The 22,396-nt window shown below is 35.7% G+C and overlaps 3 protein-coding genes and 1 pseudogene across 3 annotated transcripts; 1 reads left to right on the top strand and 3 right to left on the bottom strand.

The window, feature by feature from the left end:
• The first annotated feature begins 236 nt into the window (after window positions 1-236).
• LOC106795780 (uncharacterized) lies at window positions 237-3,451 on the top strand. Its single transcript, XM_014766689.1, has 6 exons — window positions 237-1,016; window positions 1,150-1,637; window positions 1,782-2,007; window positions 2,124-2,342; window positions 2,705-2,932; window positions 3,251-3,451. The coding sequence occupies exons 1-6, from the start codon at window positions 237-239 to the stop codon at window positions 3,449-3,451; spliced, it is 2,142 nt and encodes a 713-aa protein (XP_014622175.1).
• Window positions 3,452-4,382: 931 nt separating this feature from the next.
• On the bottom strand, window positions 4,383-9,578 carry LOC100500667 (uncharacterized). The gene is given in 5 exon segments (NM_001250714.2): window positions 4,383-4,575; window positions 8,084-8,353; window positions 9,007-9,061; window positions 9,185-9,240; window positions 9,346-9,578. Coding segments are annotated over 4 exon segments (546 nt in total). The 5' UTR covers window positions 9,560-9,578; the 3' UTR covers window positions 4,383-4,575; window positions 8,084-8,132.
• Window positions 9,579-13,351: 3,773 nt separating this feature from the next.
• LOC121172696 (AAA-ATPase At2g18193) lies at window positions 13,352-16,485 on the bottom strand. Its single transcript, XM_041008964.1, has 3 exons — window positions 15,157-16,485; window positions 14,786-15,061; window positions 13,352-13,965 (listed from the first exon to the last, which is right to left on the bottom strand). The coding sequence occupies exons 1-3, from the start codon at window positions 15,196-15,198 to the stop codon at window positions 13,582-13,584; spliced, it is 702 nt and encodes a 233-aa protein (XP_040864898.1). The 5' UTR covers window positions 15,199-16,485; the 3' UTR covers window positions 13,352-13,581.
• A 3,365-nt stretch (window positions 16,486-19,850) lies between these two features.
• Window positions 19,851-22,306, bottom strand: LOC100806713 (AAA-ATPase At2g18190-like; annotated as a pseudogene).
• Between the last annotated feature and the right edge of the window lie 90 nt (window positions 22,307-22,396).

Here is a 22,396-nt window from a genome sequence, read left to right as displayed (position 1 = left end):
GACCCAGATGGGCTGACTCCTAAGCAGCATTGCACATCTCACAGCCCTGCCCCTAATAGTAGTTTTAACAAAGTTTATTTTGAGAATGAGGAGGTCCTTCATATGGAGATTGCTAGAGACTTGGGGGTATCCTATGCTGAGAATAATAACAGTAAGGATAACGTGATGAATGAAGACAATATCAGTAGTTGTTTCACTACACCAGCAAGAGTGATGGGAATGAAGCAGATTGACTCATGAATATCTTGTCCTTCAATTCTAGAGGGCTGGGTAGTGGAGTCAAGAGGTCAACCATTAGGAAGCTAACCTTGGCCAACAATGTTGATATACTCTACATACTGGAAACTAAAAAGGAGTCTATTGATAAAACTCTTTGTCCATATCTGTGGGGGGATGGTAATGTCTCATGGGAGTTTGCCCCTTCTAGTAATGCAGCTGGAGGTCTTTTGTGTCTATGGAATAATGAATCTTTTGTGGTGGATAGAAGGGTAGTGGGAAGAGGCTATATTTTGCTGGAAGGCATGTGGACTAAAGAAAACAAAAAGGTATGCATCACTAATGTCTATGCTCCCTGTAATTTACAGGGAAAGAGAGATCAGTGGGATGAGCTTAAACTTCTTAAATCTTCTTTTCATGATGGCCCATGGTATATTGTGGGTGACTTTAACTCTATAAGACACCAGCATGAGAGAATCAACTCATCTCATTCAGTGGGGAACTCAACTAGCATCTCTGAATTTAATACTTGGATTTCTGATATGGCTTTGGAGGAGATTAGGTCTGTTGGGAGGAATTTCACATGGTATAGACCTAATGGAACTGTCATGAGCAGATTGGACAGGTTCCTTCTATCTGATGAATGGCTGTCCCAATGGCCAGATACTACCCAATTTGTGTTGGATAGAGATTTTTCTGATCATTGCCCCATCCTTTTGAGGTCTAGAATCATTGATTGGGGGCCTAAACCTTTCAAGATAATGGACTGGTGGCTGAAGGACAGGCTTTCAGAATATGGTGTCTCACAAATGGGGCAATTATCACCCTAGTGGTTGGGGTGGTTATGCCCTAAAGATGAAATTAAAGTTCATCAAAGGCTGTATAAGGCAGTGGAGCTGACAAAATGGTGTTATTACTGCTACTAAAATTCAGAATTTAAAGAATGAGCTTAATGCTTTGGAGGCTGGTATTAATGTTTCAACCTTATCTCAAGCTAAAGTGGAGCTTAAGAAATCTCTGCAGGAACAGCTTTGGAATGCAGCACTTGCTTATGAATCCATGCTGAGGCAAAAATCCAGAGTGAAATGGCTAAGAGAAGGGGATAGAAACTCAACTTATTTCCACAGATTGATCAATCACAGAAGGAGGACTAATGCTCTTCAAGGTCTGATCATTGAAGATGTATGGGTCCAAAAGCCTAGCAGTGATAAGATTGCAGTCTTAAATCATTTCAAAGCCAGATTCTCAGAGCAGAATCCAAATAGGCCAACCCTGGATGGAGTGCAGTTTCCTTCCCTTGGCCAAGGAGAGAAGGAAAGCCTTGTTGCCAGATTCTCTGAAGTGGAAATTAAATCAGTAGTGTGGGCTTGTGGGGGAGATAAAAGTCCTGGTCCCGATGGCTTTAACTTCAATTTTATCAAGTAGTTTTGGGAGATTCTAAAACTTGATTTTACTAGGTTCTTGGATGAGTTCTACATCAATGGTAGATTCCCCAAAGGAAGCAATGATTCATTCATAGCCCTTATACCCAAGATCATTAACCCTCAAACTTTTAATGATTATAGACCCATCTCTCTTATAGGGTGTGTTTATAAAATAGTGTCCAAAATCCTGGCTAATAGGCTGGCTCGTGTATTACCTCACCTCATAGATAAAAGGCAAACAACTTTTCTGAAAGGAAGGCGCATTCTTCATGGGGTGCTGATTGCTAATGAGGTTATAGCTGAAGCCAAATCCAAAAAGAATCCTTGTATGATCTTCAAAGTGGACTTTGAAAAAGCATATGATTCGGTCTCTTGGGGCTTCCTAAACTACATGATGATGAGGATGGGTTTTTGTGAAAGATGGAGAAAATGGATATATGGATGTTTGTCTAGTGCAACCATATCAATTCTAATTAATGGCAGTCCCACTTCGGAGTTGTACCCGAGAGAGGCTTAAGGCAGGGTGACCCCCTTGCTCCTTTTCTTTTTAACATAGTAGCTGAAGGCCTTACCGGGTTGATGAGGACAGTCATCTCTAAGAACATGTTCCACAGCTATCAAGTGGGGAGTCAAAAGGAGGAGATTAATATTCTGCAATATGCAGATGATACGTTGTTTTTTGGATCTGCAACTACGGATAATGTTAGTCCTGAAATCTATCCTCATAATCTTTGAGATGGTTTCCGGTCTCAAGATCAATTATGCCAAAAGTCAATTTGGGTGCATGGGAAAATCTGAGGCTTGGTGCAGGGAGGCAGCCCTTTTTCTCAATTGTGGCCAACTGGATATCCCTTTTTCCTACCTTGGAATTCTAGTGGGGTCGAATTCTAAAAGCTGGAATGTGTGACAGCCTATCATTAGCAAGTTTGAGCTCAAGCTTACAAAATGGAAGCAAAGATGTCTTTCTATGGGAGGCAGGATAACCCTCATTAATTCTATCTTATCAGCTCTTCCCATTTATCTACTGTCTTTTTTTTAAAGTCCCTAAAAAAGTGGTGCATAAGGTAGTCTCTATTCAGAGAAACTTTCTTTGGGGAGGAGGTTCTGAGGTAGCCAAGATTGCTTGGGTAAATTGGGATACTGTTTGCCTCCCCAAGAACAAAGGGGGGCTTGGGATTAAAGACCTGCCCAAGTTTAATGAAGCCTTGCTTGGTAAATGGGGTTGGGACTTGGCAAATAACCAGGATCAGCTTTGGGCTAGAATATTAATATCCAAATATGGTGGGTGGAATGTATTATGCTATGGCAGAAACAAAGCTGACTTCTCTCCTTGGTGGAAGGATTTAAGATATGTTTTCTAGCAGCATCATAGAAACAGCATCATCAATAACTTGAGGTGGAAGGTGGGTGATGGGCCAGAATTAAGTTCTGAAAAGACAAGTGGAAGGAGGATGATTTAAGTCTCCAAGACAAATACCCAAGCTTGTATCAAGTGAACACTCAGCAGAATTATACTATCAACTTAATGGGCCTCTTAGTTGGTAACAGATGGGAGTGGAAGATCCAATGGAGGAGACATTTCTTTGATCATGAAATTGCTATGGTGGCAGCCTTCAGCTGACATTGATGCTGTTCAGATCCAACCTTCAAGTAGGGATTTTCTCCTCTGGATGGCTGATCCTGGTGGATCTTACTCCACAAAGTCAGCCTACAATCTCCTGAAAGATGAGGGCAATTCTGTTACTGAAGACAGCGCTTCCAAGATTATTTGGAGCCTGAAAATTCCCCCAATAGCAAGTGCTTTCTCTTGAAGAATCTTCAAGAACAGATTACCTACCAGGGCTAATTTAAGGAGGAGACATGTGGAGCTGCCCTCTTATAACTGTCCTCTTTGTGATCAGGAAGAGGAAACTGCGGGTCATGTCATGTACTCTTGCACAAAAACTAGGTATCTTTGGTGGGAGAGTTTGAGATGGGTCAATAGAGTGGGTCCTTTCCCTATTGAGCCTAAATGTCATTTTCTGCAATCCTCTCACAGGAGTGGGAAAAGCAATGTAGACAAGCGATGAGAAGTTTTTTGGGTAGCTCTATCCATGACTACTTGAAAGCATAGAAATGCTTTGGTGTTTAACAACCAGAATTTCAGCATCGAAAAAGTCATGGATGAAGCTTTATTCCACACTTGGTCTTGGATAAATTGTATGGAGAAAGATTTTCATACCCATTTTAATCAATGGTCTACTAGCTTAAAGGAAGAAATGTCTTAGGGGGGTTTTCTTTTGCTTTGTGGGTCTCCAGCTACTGTGCTTTTATCTTATGTAGTTGGGTTTGCTTTTATCTTATGTAGTTGGGTTTGACAGGTTTCTGCCTTTGTATCTTTTGATATATTTCAGTACACCTAGTACTGATCAATTATTAATACTATCAGATTTTTGCTGTGCCAAAAAAAAAAATTCTATATGGGTGAAATGTGTGTATGCCGACATTCAAAAAACACAATACAACACATGCCGACATACAACATACGAAAAAAAATGTGAGATAGCAAACTACTAAACACGCACATAATATATAAACCTGCCAAATCATAGTTTTGATAGCCTTTATTTATGTATTCGACCAACCTAAGCACCAGACTAATGTCAGCATTCAACTTAAAAATTACAAACTGGTGTGAAAGCCTAGTTGTCTATGGCACAAATGGGATGATAAGTCAAAAAGAGAACTACAACAGAGATTGGAACTATACTATACATGCACTCGTGCATGCAGTGCACCTTGGATACTTGACAGTTGAAAATGCATCAGTGTGCCACCCACTTGCCATTTGAAATTGGGAGGGAGTATGTGTCACCAAAATTTGATAAGTTCTCCAAAAGCAGCAAGTACTATGCAATGACCTCCCATGAACACAGCTCCATGTTATTCACATATACTGCAAACATCACAAGCAGAATAATAAAAGGATAAACAATATGACCTAAATTTTCAAGAATTCAGCACATTCTGGTAAGGCAATTTTGCAGATAAACCAAACATTCATATACGGTATAAAATAAGTAATGGCTACAGTTATCAGTCACAGGCCCTAGCTTTGAATCTTCAGGCTTGGCCAAGTAAGGTCCAATATTAATATACTATATGTATTTGATAACTATACTTTTGAAGTGTGATTCTCAACCCAAAGTATAAATATAAAATTGGAAGAAGTTTATTTATGTGCTGGTTGGCTTGTACTCTTCATTACAAATTGACATTTTTTTTCCCTTGTTGAAATCTAAAACAGCCTTCAAGGCTGAGCTTTCATGCCATTTTGGAGTTGGCTTCATGCCAGACCAAGGATTAAGTATTCTATTAGGATCGGACAAAGACAGAGAACTCAGTCACATATCAATCAGCCTTTCATTCTATTTCAAGTTCAATATCTAGCCCGATCCTGTGTCCATCCAGTGAACAACTCTTGTATGTTTTGTAAGAGGGAAATGGAAGGATGTGGAGGAAAGGAGAGGAATTTCAATGAACTTCTCTTGTTTGGTTTAAAAGTAATGAAGGGAAAGAGAAATTTTAGGGTGGCGTGTTTGATTTCTCATTTCAAAAACTGCTTTTGGTTTAAAAAATACAAGTAAACAAGGTTGCTCAGACAGCTGGTGGAGGAAGGTGCAAGGCACAAAACAGAGTGTAGAATTGAGGGAGAGGCTGAACAAGATGGAAACAAAAGAAGATGAGGAAACATCTTCTTGGTGTTTGTTTTTCCTTTTTTTAAAAAAAAAAAGAAAAAACACTTGTTTTGGAAATAATTTTCACAACTCAATAGATTTTGGATGAGAAAGTGATTGCTGAGTAACGTAGAATTGTTTTAGAAAACCGTTTATAAAACCAAAAACTGAGAAAGGAATCAAATAGTCCCTTAGTTGCCTTGTTTGGTTAAAAAAATAAAGAAGGGGATGGTTGACATTTTAATCACTCCGTGTGGTTCAAAAAATTAAAAGGAAAGATTAGGGGAAATAAGGAAGCTAATATCCCTTCTCCCTTATTTTTGTCTCCCCACCAAAAGTGAGGGGATTTGGATGAAAGGGGAAGGCTCTCCTTCCCTTCCCACTGCCCCTTTCCATTAAAATTCCTCTCTTCCTCTTTCCTCTCCTTTAAACCAGACGCACTGTTAAAAAGTAAATCATGTTTGTCTATAGCACAGTTTATCTAAGTCTCAACATAATCATGAGTGATCATAAGCAACCAGATTCCCATAATGAATTTCAATCATATGAGGATGCATTGTGAAAATAAAATTGAGGGTAGTTTAGTCATGAGTTATGGTCAGTCAGGTTTAGTGTTAATGGTTGCTTTCAAACAAAAAAGCAGGAGGCCAGTAACAACATTATGATAAGAATCAAGTCGAAATAAATAAACCAGAGGAATTCAAAGATTGTAAGTTGAAAAAATCTCATATTCGGAATAATGACAAATAGCCGAATACCATAAATCCTTGGGAACTATTTATAGTATGGTTATTCTATACTACAGAAGTAGCAGAACTTACAGCATATCGCTGATCCCATCTGGTGATGACTAAATATAATTAGGGATGATAATAAAACAAAAGTAGAAGATAGAAAATAAACAAGATATGTGATAGTTGCATGAACAGAAATTGCACTTGTAGCATAATCAATGTTCACACTACAGTAGCATGCATAATGCTAACTCTCTTGTGCCACACTTTTTTATTCTTCTATTTCATCTTTTTTTAATGCATTGAGTTTTGACAAATGTACAACTTGAACCTACAACCTCTACCCAAACCTGTACCCACCCCAACCACTAGAACCATGCCCTAGTGTTATCACCACATTCAGTTGAGTTCATTAGAATCACAGTGATGGTGATAGTGCCAGACTGTTTCTTAATTACCTAAAACCACAAACATCATCATTTCACATCCCATAATCATACACTTTAAGTCTTGATTCGGACTCTTCATTTGAGTAGAATTATGAACACAAGGGAAACATACTAGCATCAAATAAAATAACCATGCACATGTAACAACACTTAAACCGACAAGCAACTTGTTCCATGCATTTATTAGTTTACCATCACATTACATTTCATCAGGAGTGAAACCCCTAATGAGGGAAATTAACAAAAATTGTGGTTTCTGTGAGTTGCTTACAAATAAAATGTTTTGCTTAACAAAAATTGTTGAAACATGGCGTAACTTATACAAGCACTGTTGCTTATACAAACAACATTGCTTTATTATTTTTTATCAATAAAAATGGTACTTTCCAAGCCAAGAATTAGCAGAAAAATGAGGGAAATTAAGTTAAACACTCACTTTAACAACCTTAGCATTGGAGTAAATTTTTGTGTAGAGTTCTTAAATCTATGAGGTTTTGTAAGGCCCACAAATTTAAGACAAGCAGCCCATTTAAGTAACCATGCATTGTAGATGCACTTAAAAGAAATATGAGAATGTAGCATGTGAATTACTCAATGAAGGAGGCTTGGATGAATTCCTAAAATTGTCTTTCTTCAGTAATAAATCCACATATTTTGCTTATTGCAGTTTAATGATAAATACAAGATCAAATGAAGGCTTGGATTACTTAAGAATTTAAAAAAAAATGAATTAATTCTATTCATGCTTTACTTCTCTTCAGAAGCATAGACAAACTAAGTATACTTAAATGAAACAAGCATACACAGTTGCTTCAAAACCAGTTATATATTTTTTATTTATAAAAATACTAGACAAATAATATATTAAATTTTTTTTGTATATTTTATTCATGTGAAAATTTATTTTTTTTATTAAATTTCTGACCCTGCCCCTGCCTGCGGCATTGTCATGTTGGAGCTATTGAGGAAGGAAAAGGAAAAAGAAACCTTACCCCAATGTTAGCTGGGTTGGTACTATTCTGCATTAAACTTCAAATGATGTTTGAAAGTTGAAACATACAGTACAACTTAAGCTAAAATAGACACATGTTGCATCTGTGGCATTACTAAAAATTCAAACAAGATTTACATTTATTACAACTTCCCTATGTTTCTCTGATACATTTTAAAATTGATATTACCGATTCTTTATTTCCAAATATTTGCTGATGATAACTGACACTAAATCCGAGTCTATCATTAGAATGATTTCCACATCTGTGAGACAAATCTCCAACTTCAACTGTTAAATAGTAGTAAAATGTTTTCATACGATCACTCCAATAATAATTCACTCCAATAAATAAATGTTGCTAGCTGTTGGTTCAAATATAGTGGATACAGTGGTGCATCTATGAACTTGCAAAGATCCCGACATATGTGTTGGTTCAAAATTCGTTTTTTTACTGACAGAATTATAAACCACAAGGCAGTTACTCCACTAAGATATAATTTAGAAGACAACAAATTCATAAAGTAAACAAGGAAATTACAGAAAACTCTACCAGAACTTGGGAAAACTAAGGTGCAAGTAGCTCATGATCATGATCATGATCATTCATCATCATCTGAAATGTCAATCACTATTGCTTCCTTAATATTTCCATTATTATCACCAACATGTTCCTCCTTTACTTTAACCAGGGATCCCACAGCATCAATTTGAACAAACTGTTCTTCAGACGATGGATACTTCCTCTTTTGACTAGTCCGTTCCTGATAGTTCATCTCTGGCTCCTCCTCTTCACTTATGTTCCTAGTGTCTTGCTCCTGTGCTGCAAGAAACAACCAGTTCTTCACAGACACACGAGATTCAAAATGAAAAGCAGACACACAAGGCAAGATAAGGAGTGTTCAATAAAGAGACTATTTCAAAATCCATATCATCCAATCCAATCCAATCAATACAAAAAAAAAATTGAGAAATCCTAGTCACACTCTGAGCTCTCTTTCCAACACTCTCTCTATGTTTGGCTGAAATTTGTTAAAAAACACCAATTTTAGAGGGTCTTACTTATCAATCTAACGATTCTCTCTCTTGATTTAGATGTGGGATTTGGTGATTTCCAATAAATTTCAGTCAATTACTGAGAGAGTATTAAAAAGAGTGTGTCAAAGAAAGTGTTGCCAACATTCCTCATAAAAAATTAAGGAGAGAGGATGGTGCCGCCACTCCAAGATAGAAAAAGCCTCCTCCGGATTCAAAGAGCACTCATAGGAAACTTTCATTTACTTCACCCCAGAGAAACAAGGAGGGACTCAAACCTACCAATCAAATTCTAAAATCAGACAAGTGGAATAGAGAAAAGAACCATGCCAACAAAATCTTAAAATACCTAAAAGAAAGGCATGTCCTCAAAACAATGCAGCATGGACCACTCATTCTCAACTAGAAAACTCAACAAAAGGCTAGAGCCACGTGAGGTACCTTCAGTGAACCGCGGAAGCCGTTCCAGTTTCTTCTGCAACACGTTTATCTTGTCCTGGTGGAACACAAAAGCAACAACTTCAACCAATCAATACATCACCAAAGGTCGAAACTTGAACAAGAAAAGCGCCATGCAACACAATTCAAAGAATACCCAGAAGACCCATTAAGCACTTACAAGCTCGGATTTGACAGGGTGGCCATTTGGGTTAACACCTCTACACCTCAACTTCACTGAACACAAAAAAGAGAGAGATAAAAGCACTGAATTGAAGTGGAAAGATTGTATTAAAAAAAAGGGTGTGATTATTATTGTTTAGAGGGAAGAAAGGTGCAGACATGAGAAGAGGGTAGAGGTGAGTTTGGCGAGGGAGAAGAGTGAGTGAGCGCGTTCAACGAGTGGTAATTCAGCGAGAAAATCAGGGTCGGAGAGAGAGAGAAATTGGGGTAACTGTGTCTCGAGTTGTTGAAGGCTCTCCAAAGTACGGTTGAGAGTATCTATCATGGCTTCAGGTACTTCTACGCCATCCATTTCGCTTCTTCCTTTCACCATTTTTTTTCTTTCTCTCTCTAACAACGTCACCGGTTGCAGACAGATAGAGGTGGCAAAATGGGGCAATCCGATGCGAGTTACAAGTTATAATGGGCCAATTAAAGAGATAAAGATTCAATTTGGGGCCTATAACTAGTTAAAAGACCCTTTACTTTTGGGGAATTGCTTGGGGCACCCTGCATCTTTGCTGGGGCACCTAGCAATTTTCCAAAATGCCGAAAATACCCTTATGGTATTTTTGGTTATAAATTGCAGGTTGAGTTTTTCATTTCTGCAACGTTAGTTTTTTCTGTAAAATTTTCGTCACTTAGCGTAAGTTGCTTCCTTTAAGGACGGTTTGGAAGCGTATTTGGTCTCCGGTGGTGTACGTGCATTTTTTAGGAGTATATGATGAATTTTGGTCAGTTTTCATTGTCAAAAAAGGAGAGGTAAGCAAAAAAAATGGTATGCACATACGGATCAGCAATCCGTATGATCCATACGGATTGTTGATCCATAGGTTCATAATTTTTTTTTAAAATTGTGAATATTTTAAAAAAAAATTGTAATAACAAAAATTCGTAAATATTTTAATAATTTTAGCAATGATAAAAATATTAATATTTTGATATTGTGGTATAAACAAAAATATTGATTTTGTGATATTATTTTGTATTGGTATAAACAAATGTATTTAGTAATTAGATTGTTAAAAAAAATATAATATATAGTGATTAATTAAAAATAATTTAATTCAAAGCATGACCAAATTAATTACTAAAAGACATTGTTTGTAGCTAACGGGTAACTAACAAAGGGATAATATTAGACATGATAAAACAAAAATTATATAACTAACAAATGGATAATGTTCATAAGTCATAATAATTAAAATGTTCAATGTTCCAAGTCATAATAATGTTCATAAACATGGCCAAAATAACATATGGTTAACGGTCGGATCAATGAATTCAAAGACAATTTTCATGCCAGCTTTCAAGGACAGGGTTTCACAAAAATATTTTCATCCAACTCCAATTTTAAGTGTCTTTCTCCCGTGATTGAACATAAGCCGACATTCTGCAACATCCTCCAAATGCAAATGAGTCCAGCCTTTGTCTTTAAGAAAATAATACATGGTACTTGGAACGTCCTTATATTAAGAATAATGTTATGTTAGCAATTTATGAAATTTAAAACTTGAAAGATAAAGAATTACTGACAACTAAATTGGAAAGTTGCTTACTAGGCTATTGCAGGTAACTTTGTGTGGAGTGAGATACACCTTGAAAGTGATAGAATTTGGCACTTGATGGTATAATGAGTGTCATCTTGAGAATGATTTTGGTAGGCTACTACTCTTAAATATGGTGAGAAAGAATACATTCCTACCATAATGAGTTAACAACACTTGATGATCTCCGGTCAGGTGATAAAAATTTCTTAGTGCTGTCCACCCTGTTACAATGGTTGATTTGTCCAAATCTTGTTTGTAGACAACTGTATGAAAATTTTCATCCTTGTCAATGAAATGTCATAAGCGGTCAAGTATGTCTTTCCACCTCACAACAAATGACATACTAATTTCACTTCACCGTAAATCTACATTTGATATAACAAAATAAGGTTGGTTAGTTATACAAAATAACAGAATAATGATATGTTAATTAAATCAAAATGAAGTCCTTGGTGTTAACGGTGTTTAAAATAGTATATGGTGGAACCGTGACCTTCAGCATGATCTTGGCCATTTCGCAGCATTGTCTGTGCTCTTCATTTGTTAATTCTCACATAATTAACATTCAAGTATGATATAACAAAATTGACATTCAATTAACAGTCATGATAAACGCCAATATGAAAGGGAAACATTCTTAGTAGGCAGAGTTACAAGAACCATTTTCAGTTCCTCGTTGAGGGTGCTTAACCGTAATGGCGGTGGAGCAGAGCCTGACATTCTGACATATTTGAAATATATTATTTTCAATTAAAAAATTACAAAAAAAAACTTTACGGTAACTACATTAAATTTTTTTTAACAAAATCACAAAAAAAATTAAAAGAATAACTACAATTTTTTTTTTTAATAAACATAACATTATTTTAAAAAAAAATACCATACAGATCTGTTTGGTTCATAATGATCTGTATGATTCATATGGATTGCCAATCTGTACGACCAAAACACTATTTTAAAAAAAATCATACGGATTACTGATCCATATGACCAAAACACTATTTTTTTAAAAAATACCATACAGATGGCCAAAACACTAATTAAAAAAATTTAAAAAAAAATATCATACGGATCAGTAAAACATTGTCACATTTTTTGTCGTATATTTTAAAATTATTTTGAACTAACTAACCAACTGTATATAGTTTTTCTAAATTTTCCACCTACGCGGATTTTCATCCTATCTATTTCAAATTAAATAACTATGTTCACTACTACAAATGCTAAATAACTATGTTCACTACTACAAATGCTACAGGCAAATAATAAATTAACAATTCAAAAAAATTACTAAACCATAACAAACAACAAATAAATCACAGAAAAAATTTACATTTCAACAAAATCAAATTTTCGTATAAACGCTTTCCAATTTTTTTTAAAGGGTACGAATTGGCAAATCCGTATGGGTTTAAAAAAAACCATAACGGGGGAGAAAGAAAACGCCGAAGCAGGGGCATGGGAGAACCAACAACCACAAAGGTGCGAAGAAGAAGGGGCATGAGAAAACATAATACAATACACAATAGTTAAGGAGAAGGATTCATTAACCTCAAAGACGATCAAGAAGACAAAAAGGCACCAACAGCAACAAAAAGAAAACCCACCACCAGCAACCACGGACCACCACCAAAACAGGAGGAAGAAGAAAAGGCACCGGATAAAAGGAAGAAGAAGCACGTACAGACGAAAAGGCACCGGAGAAAAGGAGGAAGAAGAAGCACATATGAAGGAGAAGAAATGGCGCGGGAGAGGAAATGGGAGACGAAAATGAATAGTGACTCATACGAACGAGTCACTACGGCCTTTTATAAGAAAGGGTGAAGGACATTTTAGTTCTTTCACCCACGTTGTTGGGTGCTCCAAGCATCAATGACCTTTCTTTTGACATTTCAAAAAAAAACCATTCAACATCTTTCATTTTTTAAAAAGGGTAATTTGAAATCAATTATCTTTTTAAAAAAATGGAAGAGAGTGTTATAATTTTTTTTTATGTTTAGACAAAAAAAAATCTTAAAATAAAGTATTAACTCAATTTTCTTTCTTTTCAAGTTTTTTTGCATTTTTATACAGACTAAGTCTGAATTAAGTCAATCAAACTCAAAACTTAAAATCTAACTTTACATTTCATAAAAAATCAAATCAAACTAAAATAAATAATAATAGTTTGCATTCAACTAAAATTCAAAATTTATATTTTACTGAACAGATTTAGATCGATAGAATAGCGTAATGATTTTACCACGTCTAGTCACACAGCACTAGGGGAGTTGCAGTAACAGTTGTATAAATTGTGAGAACACACAATTGCCCCTCACTTTTAAAAGTTTTATGAATTTTTCCTTATGTCATATCTTTGTTAAATTGCAAATGATGTTAACGCTTTTCTGGTCGTTTTTAACTTTTACTAAATGCAGGTATTTAAACTAACGACTAAAAATCGTGATTATTCAACAAAATTGGGACAGCACATTTTCACCACTCATCACTACACGTTTTAACACGTTGATTGCTACAAGTCTATGATTTTAACAAACAAATTATGGGCAAAAAGATGAACGAGTATGATAGACACACAAACACCAAACATATTCTTACTCCTCCAATCTATTTTCACTCAACCAAATATACTCTTATTGTAGGTCATTTCTAACAATAATAGTATAATTTTTAACTTTTTGCATTGAAGTTGTACCACAATTCCATATATACATTACAAAAGCAAAGAGCATTTCATTTGTATTTTGCATTGAAGTTGTACAACTCCACATATAAGCATGCTGAATTTTCATTCTCATTCATAAATCTAAATGCAGGCTTTTTCCTTGTCCATTTCTTTGAGAAATTTAACAAGTGCTTCCAAAGCAACATCAGGATCTTCATTTCTCATTAGTTGCTCTGCCACTACTGCAGGTGTGACTTCTACTTTCTCCAATAGCCCTTCGATTTGTTCAAAAAGTGGATGATGTCCTTCAATTCCTAAATAATTGGAAGCAAGGATTCGAAATGCATTGCCTTTGAGGAAGGACAAGTGAATGTGCATGTCCTTACGACCAAGGCATAGCAATGCAGGGTCAATTCTTTCTCTATGGTTGCTAGTGAAGATTATAATTTGCTTGTATCCACCACTTGACCACAAGTCATCCATGATGTTAAGTAGACCCGACAGAGTAAACCTCTTTGTGTTAACCTATGCAATGATTTTGAGGAAGCATTGTAATTACTTGAGTGTTTATGAAGATCCATTGCAAAGTAGCACATATTTTACCTCTATTAGATTTTATCTTTATACTTAAGCCAAAAAAAGAGAAAAACTAACAACATATTTTCTAGCACATTTGTTTTTCTAGCACATTTGTTTTTCATTGACTCAAACTTGTTAAAATTTGTTAAATTTTGAGTCTTACTTGGTACTACCTCTAATTCTATATATTAGAAACAAAATACTAAATGAAGTTCAACATAAATTTAAGAAATATAATTTATGTTAAACTTAATTATACTTTTGATATCTTTATTATTGTTAAAATTCAATTTTGATCCCTATTTTTTGCACAAATCTAGTCCTCTTTTATTTTAATTGTCCAATTATTTTTTCTTCATCTATTAATTTAATGTCTAATATTTAACATACATATTGACGTTATGATATAGAAGAGTGTCATATTAGGATGAATTACTAACGTGATAACGCAAAAAAAATGTCAAGTCAAGACTTATGTTAAATATTAGATGCAAATTAATAAAAATAAATAAAAATTACACAATAAATATAATAGAAAGAACAAATTCAAAAAAAATAGTAAGGAACTAAAATTGTGTTTTACCGATAATAAGAGGGTCAAAAAGTGAAAAAAAGTGGTTAAGTATTTTAGGTTGCTTATAGTTTTAGTGGAAAACTATGAAGTGAATGAGGTGAAGGTTTTACTAAAGAAAAAACAAACCTTGGCAGGCTTGTGTTCATAGTCTGACTCTTAATCTGAATCGTTTGCTATTGATTGGATTATTACCTCTTTGTAGCAATCTATGTCTTCAATCACAACAATGGAATGGTTAGACATGTCCCTCAAGGCACACATGAGGTCTGAGTTAGAACACAAAGAACCTAGCTCCAAATCATACACATCAAACTTCAAATAGTTAGCCATAGCTACAACAAGGCTAGATTTTCCTGTCCCTTTAGGCCCATACAAGAGGTAGCCACGTTTCCAAGGCTTACCAACTTTCTTATACATCTTTTTTCTTCTCAAAAACCGATCCAAATCATCAACTATGGCATGTTTTTGCTGAAAATCCATTGCTAGTGTGTCAATGAGGTTGTGATAGCAATACAATGAAACCAAAAGCAAGGCCACAAAGGAAGAGTAGGACCCCAGCTTACCTCAACGATTTTGTGTAACTGTTTTTGCTGAGATGGCTGCATGGGGAGACAGCTTCCTTGATCTTGTCTGCCATTAGGAATATTCCCACCTTTCCGTTAGGACCTTGTCACCATAGAATTCCAAATTTTGTTATTGCATTTTCATTATAAATACTCATCAATTGTAATAAGGCAGGACATGAATATAATATTTTACCTTTTCTATTCTTCTTCCTTGTAGAGGTTCTAGCCCTTGAAATCCAAATTTGACCCAATACGAGCCATTTTTCCTCCCCTGTTCTTCTATTTCATAAACATGATGACACATGGAGGTTCTGTATTGATTATAGGGCGTTGAATGCACTCACGATCAAGGATCATTTTTCCTATCCCCACAATTGATGAACTCTTGGATGAGTTAGGAGAATTATGTTGGTTTCCTAAATTGGATTTGTTGCAAGGTTATCATCAGATTCTAATGCATGAAGAAGATGTTTGCAAAACTGCTTTTCGCACACACCATGGCCACTATGAGTTTAGGGTGATGCCATTTGGGCTGTGTAACGCACCTTCTTCACTCCAGGCCACGATGAACACCATTTTTTGACCATTTCTCTGTCATTTTATCATCATCTTCTTTGACGACATTCTCATATAAAGTCCAACATTGGAGGATCATTTACTTCACTTGGAGAAATAATTTCGAGTTTTTTTGGAGGAACAATTTGTCTTGAAGCTTTCAAAATGCACCTTCGCCCAGAACCAAGTCAAATCCTAGGCCATGTGGTCTCATCGCGAGGGATCGAACCAGTGCTGACCAAAGTTCAAGACATTCAACAATGGCCTCACCCTCATTTTGCGGGAGCCCTGCGTAGCTTCTTGGGCCTAGCAGGTTTTTATCACAGATTCATTCGAAGGTACGCTATGATTGTGGCACCCCTGAATAAATTGCTGACCATAGAACCATTCGAATGGACTTTGGAAGCTCAGTCAGCCTTCACTCACCTCAAGGAGGTTCTCACTTTGGCTCCAATCATTCACCTGCCTGATTTCACACTTCTTTTTACGGAGGAGACCGACGCATCGGGTATAGCCATGGGTGCGGTTCTATCTTAACATAGTCACCCTATTGCATACTTCAGCAAATCATTCCCTTCTAAATTGCTCGGTGCTTCTATGTATGTTCGCGAACTATTTGTGATTACGACCGCTGTTAAAAAATGGTGTCAGTATCTGCTTGGCCACCGCTTCACCATACTAACAGACCACTGTAGTCTCAAGGAGTTGTTGACGCAAGTGATCCATGTTGGACAATTGGCCTCAGAAATTTTAAGAAAGAGGGTTGAATTAAGATTTCATTGGCTATTCCTAATTGAAAATTTCCCTTACTTAGATATTCCCTAGATTCAATTATTTCTTTAATTATAAGTTACTAGAATAATAAATAAGGAGAAGTAACTTTAAAGAAATATAAACACAACAGAAAGTAAAAGAGATTAAGGGAAGAGAGAATGCAAAACCGGATTTATACTGGTTCAGTCACAACTCGTGCCTATGTCCAATCCCCAAGCAACCCGCTTGAGATTTCCTCTATCCTTGTAAAATCCTTTACAAGCAATGAACCACAAAGGACTTCCCTCCTTTGTGTTCAGTGATTACAACCAAGAAGTTATTCCCACTTTTTGCAATGAACCTCAAGGAACGTTGGTCCCTTGTGTCCAATGATAACAACCAAGAAGTTATACCCACTTCTTGCAATGAACCCAAAAGACATTGGTCTTTTGTGTCTAGTGATTAACCAAGAAGCAAATCCTGCTTCTTGCAATGAACCCAAGGAACGTTGGTCCCTTGTGTTCAGTGTTTGCAACCAAGAAGACCTTCTCTTGAAAACAGTCACCAAGAGTAGGTCTCTTGAAAAGCTTTTGGTAAGAATGGAAGAGAGGAAGAAAATAGAATAGCACAAGTTTTCGCCCAATGAACTTTTCTTGACAAAGCAAGTGTTGAACGAAAACTTTTAGAAAGATGTTCAGAATAATCTCTTGTTGAAATTCGTGTCATGATCACATATTTATAGCCATTTGATGGCTCTTGAAGAAACCATGTTAAAAGTTGTGACTTTTGGCAATTTCTTCGAAACCAGTCACTTTAAGAAAGTTGTGACTCTTGACAATTTCTTCAAAAACCAGTCACTTTAAAAGTTGTGACTCTTGGCAAAAACTAATCACTTTAAAAGTTATGGCTCTTTGACAATTTATTTTTCAAAACCAGTCACTGGTAATCGATTACCATTATGGTGTAATCGATTACACAGTTTATTTTATCAAAAGTTGTGACTCTTCGTGTTGAAGTTTGAAATCCAACATTCAGAACCACTAGTAATCGATTACAAATATTGTGTAATCGATTACACTATTTTGAAAATATTTTGTCACAAGTTGTGACTCTTGAGATTTGAAATTCAACGTTCAAAAATATTGATAATCGATTGCATGCCCATGGTAATCAATTACTACTTTGTAAAACAGTTATAAAACTGTTTTGGGCTTATGGTAATTGATTATTGCCTTTTGGTAATCGATTACCAGAGAGTAAAAGCTCTGGTAAAAGATTTTTCTTTGAAAAATTCTTTTGGACAAATTGTGCTATTCAATCTTTTCTTTGAAAAATTCTTTTCATACTTATCTTGATGCTTTTCTTGAGGTTCTTGCATTTCTTGAGTCTTCTCTTGAATCTTCACTTGAATCTTGATTCTTGATTGAATGACTCTTTGATTCTTGAAATTTGCTTGAATCTTGATTCTTGACTTGAGTCTTTGGCATCATCAAAATAAGCTTGGAAGCTTTGCTTCCACAATCCAAACGCCGGAGCAACAGATGTACCTCACATGCTCATGGGTTATGATTATTGTATTCAGTATCGCTCCGGTAACACCAAAGTGGTGGCCAACGCCCTGTCCAGACTTCCTGAAGTTCCTTCTGGTGTCTTGTCATTGTTATCAGTGCCATGTTTAACCTTTTTGGAGGAATTAAAGAGCAATCTTTCTCAAGACCTTGAATTTCCCCAACTCAGGCAAGCTATTATCGATCACCTCAATGAACATCCTGAATTCTCTGTCACCGAAGACCTAATTCTACAAAAGGGGCACATTTGGTTACCTTAAAGCTCATCTTTTATTCGCACCCTACTCACGGAATATCATTCCACTTCCACAGGTGGTCATATGGGTGTCGCCAAAACAATAGCGAGATTGACAAAGAACTTCTATTGGACAGGAATCAGGAAGGATGTCGAACGATTTATTGCTTCATGTGTTGACTGCCAACACACGAAATATGAGACTAAGAAGATGGTGGGATTATTGTGCCCTTTACCAGTGTCGTGCCGGCCATGGGAGGGCTTATCTCTGGATTTCATCACCGGCCTACCTGCATTTCATGGCTATACTACCATTTTTGTTGTTGTCAACAGGTTCTCGAATGGGGATTCACTTGGGTATGCTACCCACTCATCACACTTCTTATTCTGTCGTCATCCTGTTCATGGAGATTGTCGGAAAACTCCATGGAATGCCGTGAAGCTTAGTTTCTGATAGTGACCCCTTGTTTCTTAGTCATTTTTGGCAGGAACTATTTCAGTTAAGTGGAACACGCTTACACATGAGCTTTGTGTATCATCCACAGACAGATTGACAAATGGAGGTATTAAATCGAGTTATCGAACAGTATCATCGCACTTTTGTTCATAAGAAGCCTTCGTCTTGGGGAAAATCATTACACTGGGTTGAGTGGTCATATAACACGTCTTGGCACTCGGGTTCGGGAGTTTCCCCTTACGAAATCACTTTTGGCAAAAAGCCTTTCAATTTTTCGCAATATTTGGCTAGCGCCTCTAACATCAAAGTTGTTGATGAAATGCTCATTGATATAGCAACAGTTTTCGCTGAAATCAAGAAGAAACTGGAAAATTCTCAAACAAGTATGAAGCACTTTGCAGACACCAAACATAGAGATGTACAGTTTGTGATTGGAGACTTGGTTATAGTCAAAGTCCATCCTCACCGACAGACCTTCGTTTCGGGTCAATCCACTGGATATTCCAAGCTTGCAAAAAGATTCTATGGGCCCTTCCGGGTCATTGAAAGGATTGGGCCGACAGCCTACAAACTTCAATTGCCTAAAGAAGCTCGTATCCACCCAGCATTTCATTGTTCTCTACTCAAACCCTTCCATCCACCACACCCTGGTGACATATCTTCCACTGCAACTCTACCAGTGCTCACTGGTGATGATCACCTTATCATTCAACCTCTAGCTATCCTGAACACGTGCAAACCATATGACTCCACACTGGAAGTTCTAATTCAATGGCAAGGGTTATCATTGGATGATACTTCATGGGAAGACTGGAATTAACTTCAAGCTAACTATCACCTTGAGGAGAAGGTGCTTTTGGATGGCAAAGGGAATGATAGCAATACAGTGAAACCAGAAACAAGGCCACAAAGGAAGAGCAAGACCCCGACTTACCTCAAAGATTTTGTGTAACCTTTTTTGCTGAGTTGGTTGCGTGGGGAGACAACTTCCTTGATCTTGTCTGTCATTAGAAATATTCCCACCTTTCCGTTAGGACCTTATTACCACAGAATTCCAAATTCTGTTATTCCATTTTCATTATAAATATTCATCAATTGTAATAAGACGGGACATGAATATAATACTAGAGCTTAACAGGCTGGATGTGTTAACTTGGTTTTCTGCCAACAGTGCCTACTGCCCCCTGTGGAATGGATTTTGATGGTTCTTTTTGCTGCTTGCATGGCATGGTAAGTGCTTAGAATGTGTGGAATGTACTTGTTCATTACTTTTTCTCTATGCTTCTCATCGAAGGTTAGTGTAAGTGAGTGCTTCTCACTTGATTTTGGATGATCAGAATCCTCTTTGGAACTTTCAACAAGCTTCCACCTAAGAATTCAAAATTAAAATTAGTGATAGAAGTAGAGTAATCTTATCTAATTTTTTTAAAAAATGATATTGATTATGGTTCAAGGGTTGGGAAGTAAAATTTAGTCCAAAAAGATACTAAATAATGATTATATGTTGACTTTCCTACTTGTGGAAAAGATGGGGACATGTGAGAAAATGAAATTAGTGCAGAGGAAGTTTCAGTGACCCAAACTCAAATCTTCTATTCATCAATAATAATTATATAAAAATCTGCATCTATGTTATAAATACTATATAATTTTAAGAGTTGAAGTTTTTCACATATAAATTTTTAATAGAGTAACTTATATTCACGCTCCTTTTAAGTTTTGTGAAATTGCACAAAACTGACTTATTTTTTCAATCTATCAGCACTAACTCCTTAATTGTTTGAAAAAAAATACTACACTAACACCTCTCTTACACATTACAGTTACCCCCATAACCCTAAAAATATATAATGTTGTCATATTAGTCCTTGAAACAATGGAAATCTAAGTCTCTAAAAGTATAATTTATCAACGACATTAGTCTAAATTTTTTTTAAAAAATAAGACTTAAGTGATAATATTAACATGTTTAGAAACTAAAATGACAGTTAAGTTCAAAGACTTAATTAAAACGTCAGAAATTTCATAAACTTATTTAAAAATTCCTAAATTTCAAGGATTAACGTGACATCGTTATACATTTCCAGGCACCAAAATGGTGGTTTATTCATAATTTATTAATTTTTGGTACCTGAGTTTGATGTCTTCAAATTGATCCACCACCTCTTGCTTTCCATCCAAGGCCACTACAATGTTCTTCTGCTGCATTAGTTTGCCAACTTTGAGGGATTTGTAACAGTGTGTTATCCTAGCAGGGAGATAGTCTTGGGCAGCTTGGGACTTGGTTGGTTTGGCGATCCCAAAACTGGTTGATCTGAAGTGAAACCTCATGGTTGTGTTGCAATTGTCTGTCTGAGAAGAAACTCTTCAGCTTTGAGACAATAAAGGATCGAATTTGGTGAGGTATGAGATTATTGAGTGCTGTTCTTAGCAGCATCATGAATGTGGAGAAGGCTGCATACACCTCAAACCATGATGATGATGCTGAGGGAAAAGAGGAAGAGAGGTTTTTCTGCATGTATGATGCCATGGACTGAAATGCAAAGTTGTTAGGAGCCAAGGATGGATGATGACATTGTCTCAAACCCCAATGTTCATTTATATTGATTTCAATGCTTCCACCTCAAGCTATTGATCGAGCTTCCCCTTTTATTATTACTATTATTTTAATGAGTTATTATAATGGTGCACTCTATTTTTGGTGGTTGAAAAGAAAAGAGACAAAAAGAAAAAATTGATAAATATAATGACTAACTAATGTCACAGAATGAAAAGAGAAATTGAAAAAAAAAGAAAGTAGAAATAAGATGAAAGTAAACGTGGATTTATCTTAAATATTTTATTATTTATTTATATTTATTTTTTATATAGTTAAATTTTATAAAACAAATAAATATTTTTATTGATATAAATATTTTTTAGTTAGTTGTGAAACTAATGTGTAAAATGCTACTTTTATAAATGATAAAAAAATATTAAAAATGTCTAAATAAAAAACTTCAACTCTTCAAATTATAATATAAAAGATAAAAGAAGATTATTTTTATTGATTAATAATTAATAGATGTGAGCTGTAACTTCCTCTGCACATAATTCATTTTCTCACCACGTAGGAAAGTCAACGTAATCCTTCTTTAGCATTTTATTTTTACTAAATTTTATGTCCCTACCCTCGAAGGCTAGAACCAAAATCAATGAAAATCGCCTGCATCCATTTTCCAAATTTCACAACTTCACGAAGAAAAACTTTACACTAAAAAATCACCACATTCAAGAAAGTTAAGTAGCTAATCATATCAGAAAAAAGAAAAAACAAATTAGACTGAACTTACTACAATTTTAGTTGGCAATAAGGGAAACTCAAAATGGACCAAAAGCATGCCAAGTAACCAATGATTAGTAGGAAATAAGGAAACAGAGGGAGAGAAAAATAGGTAATTTGATTGAAGAGAAATTAAATAAAAATTAAACATATAACATTAAATTACTATAATTTAATGCAGTAAAAAAACATTAAATTACTATAAATTAACTATATTTTACTTGATAAACTTGTCTATGTCTTTTCATAGCTGGTCTCAAGCCCGAGTTAAGAGGATTGTGTTAGACCATCGACAGTCAACGTAAAACTCAATGTTATACTTAATATGAAATTATTTTTTACTTAAT

This window comes from Glycine max, chromosome 14, assembly GCF_000004515.6.
Source record: "Glycine max cultivar Williams 82 chromosome 14, Glycine_max_v4.0, whole genome shotgun sequence".
Taxonomy (NCBI): Eukaryota; Viridiplantae; Streptophyta; class Magnoliopsida; order Fabales; family Fabaceae; genus Glycine; species Glycine max.
Note: the sequence above shows the minus strand (reverse complement) of the source record. Positions and strands in the feature narration are given on the sequence as shown.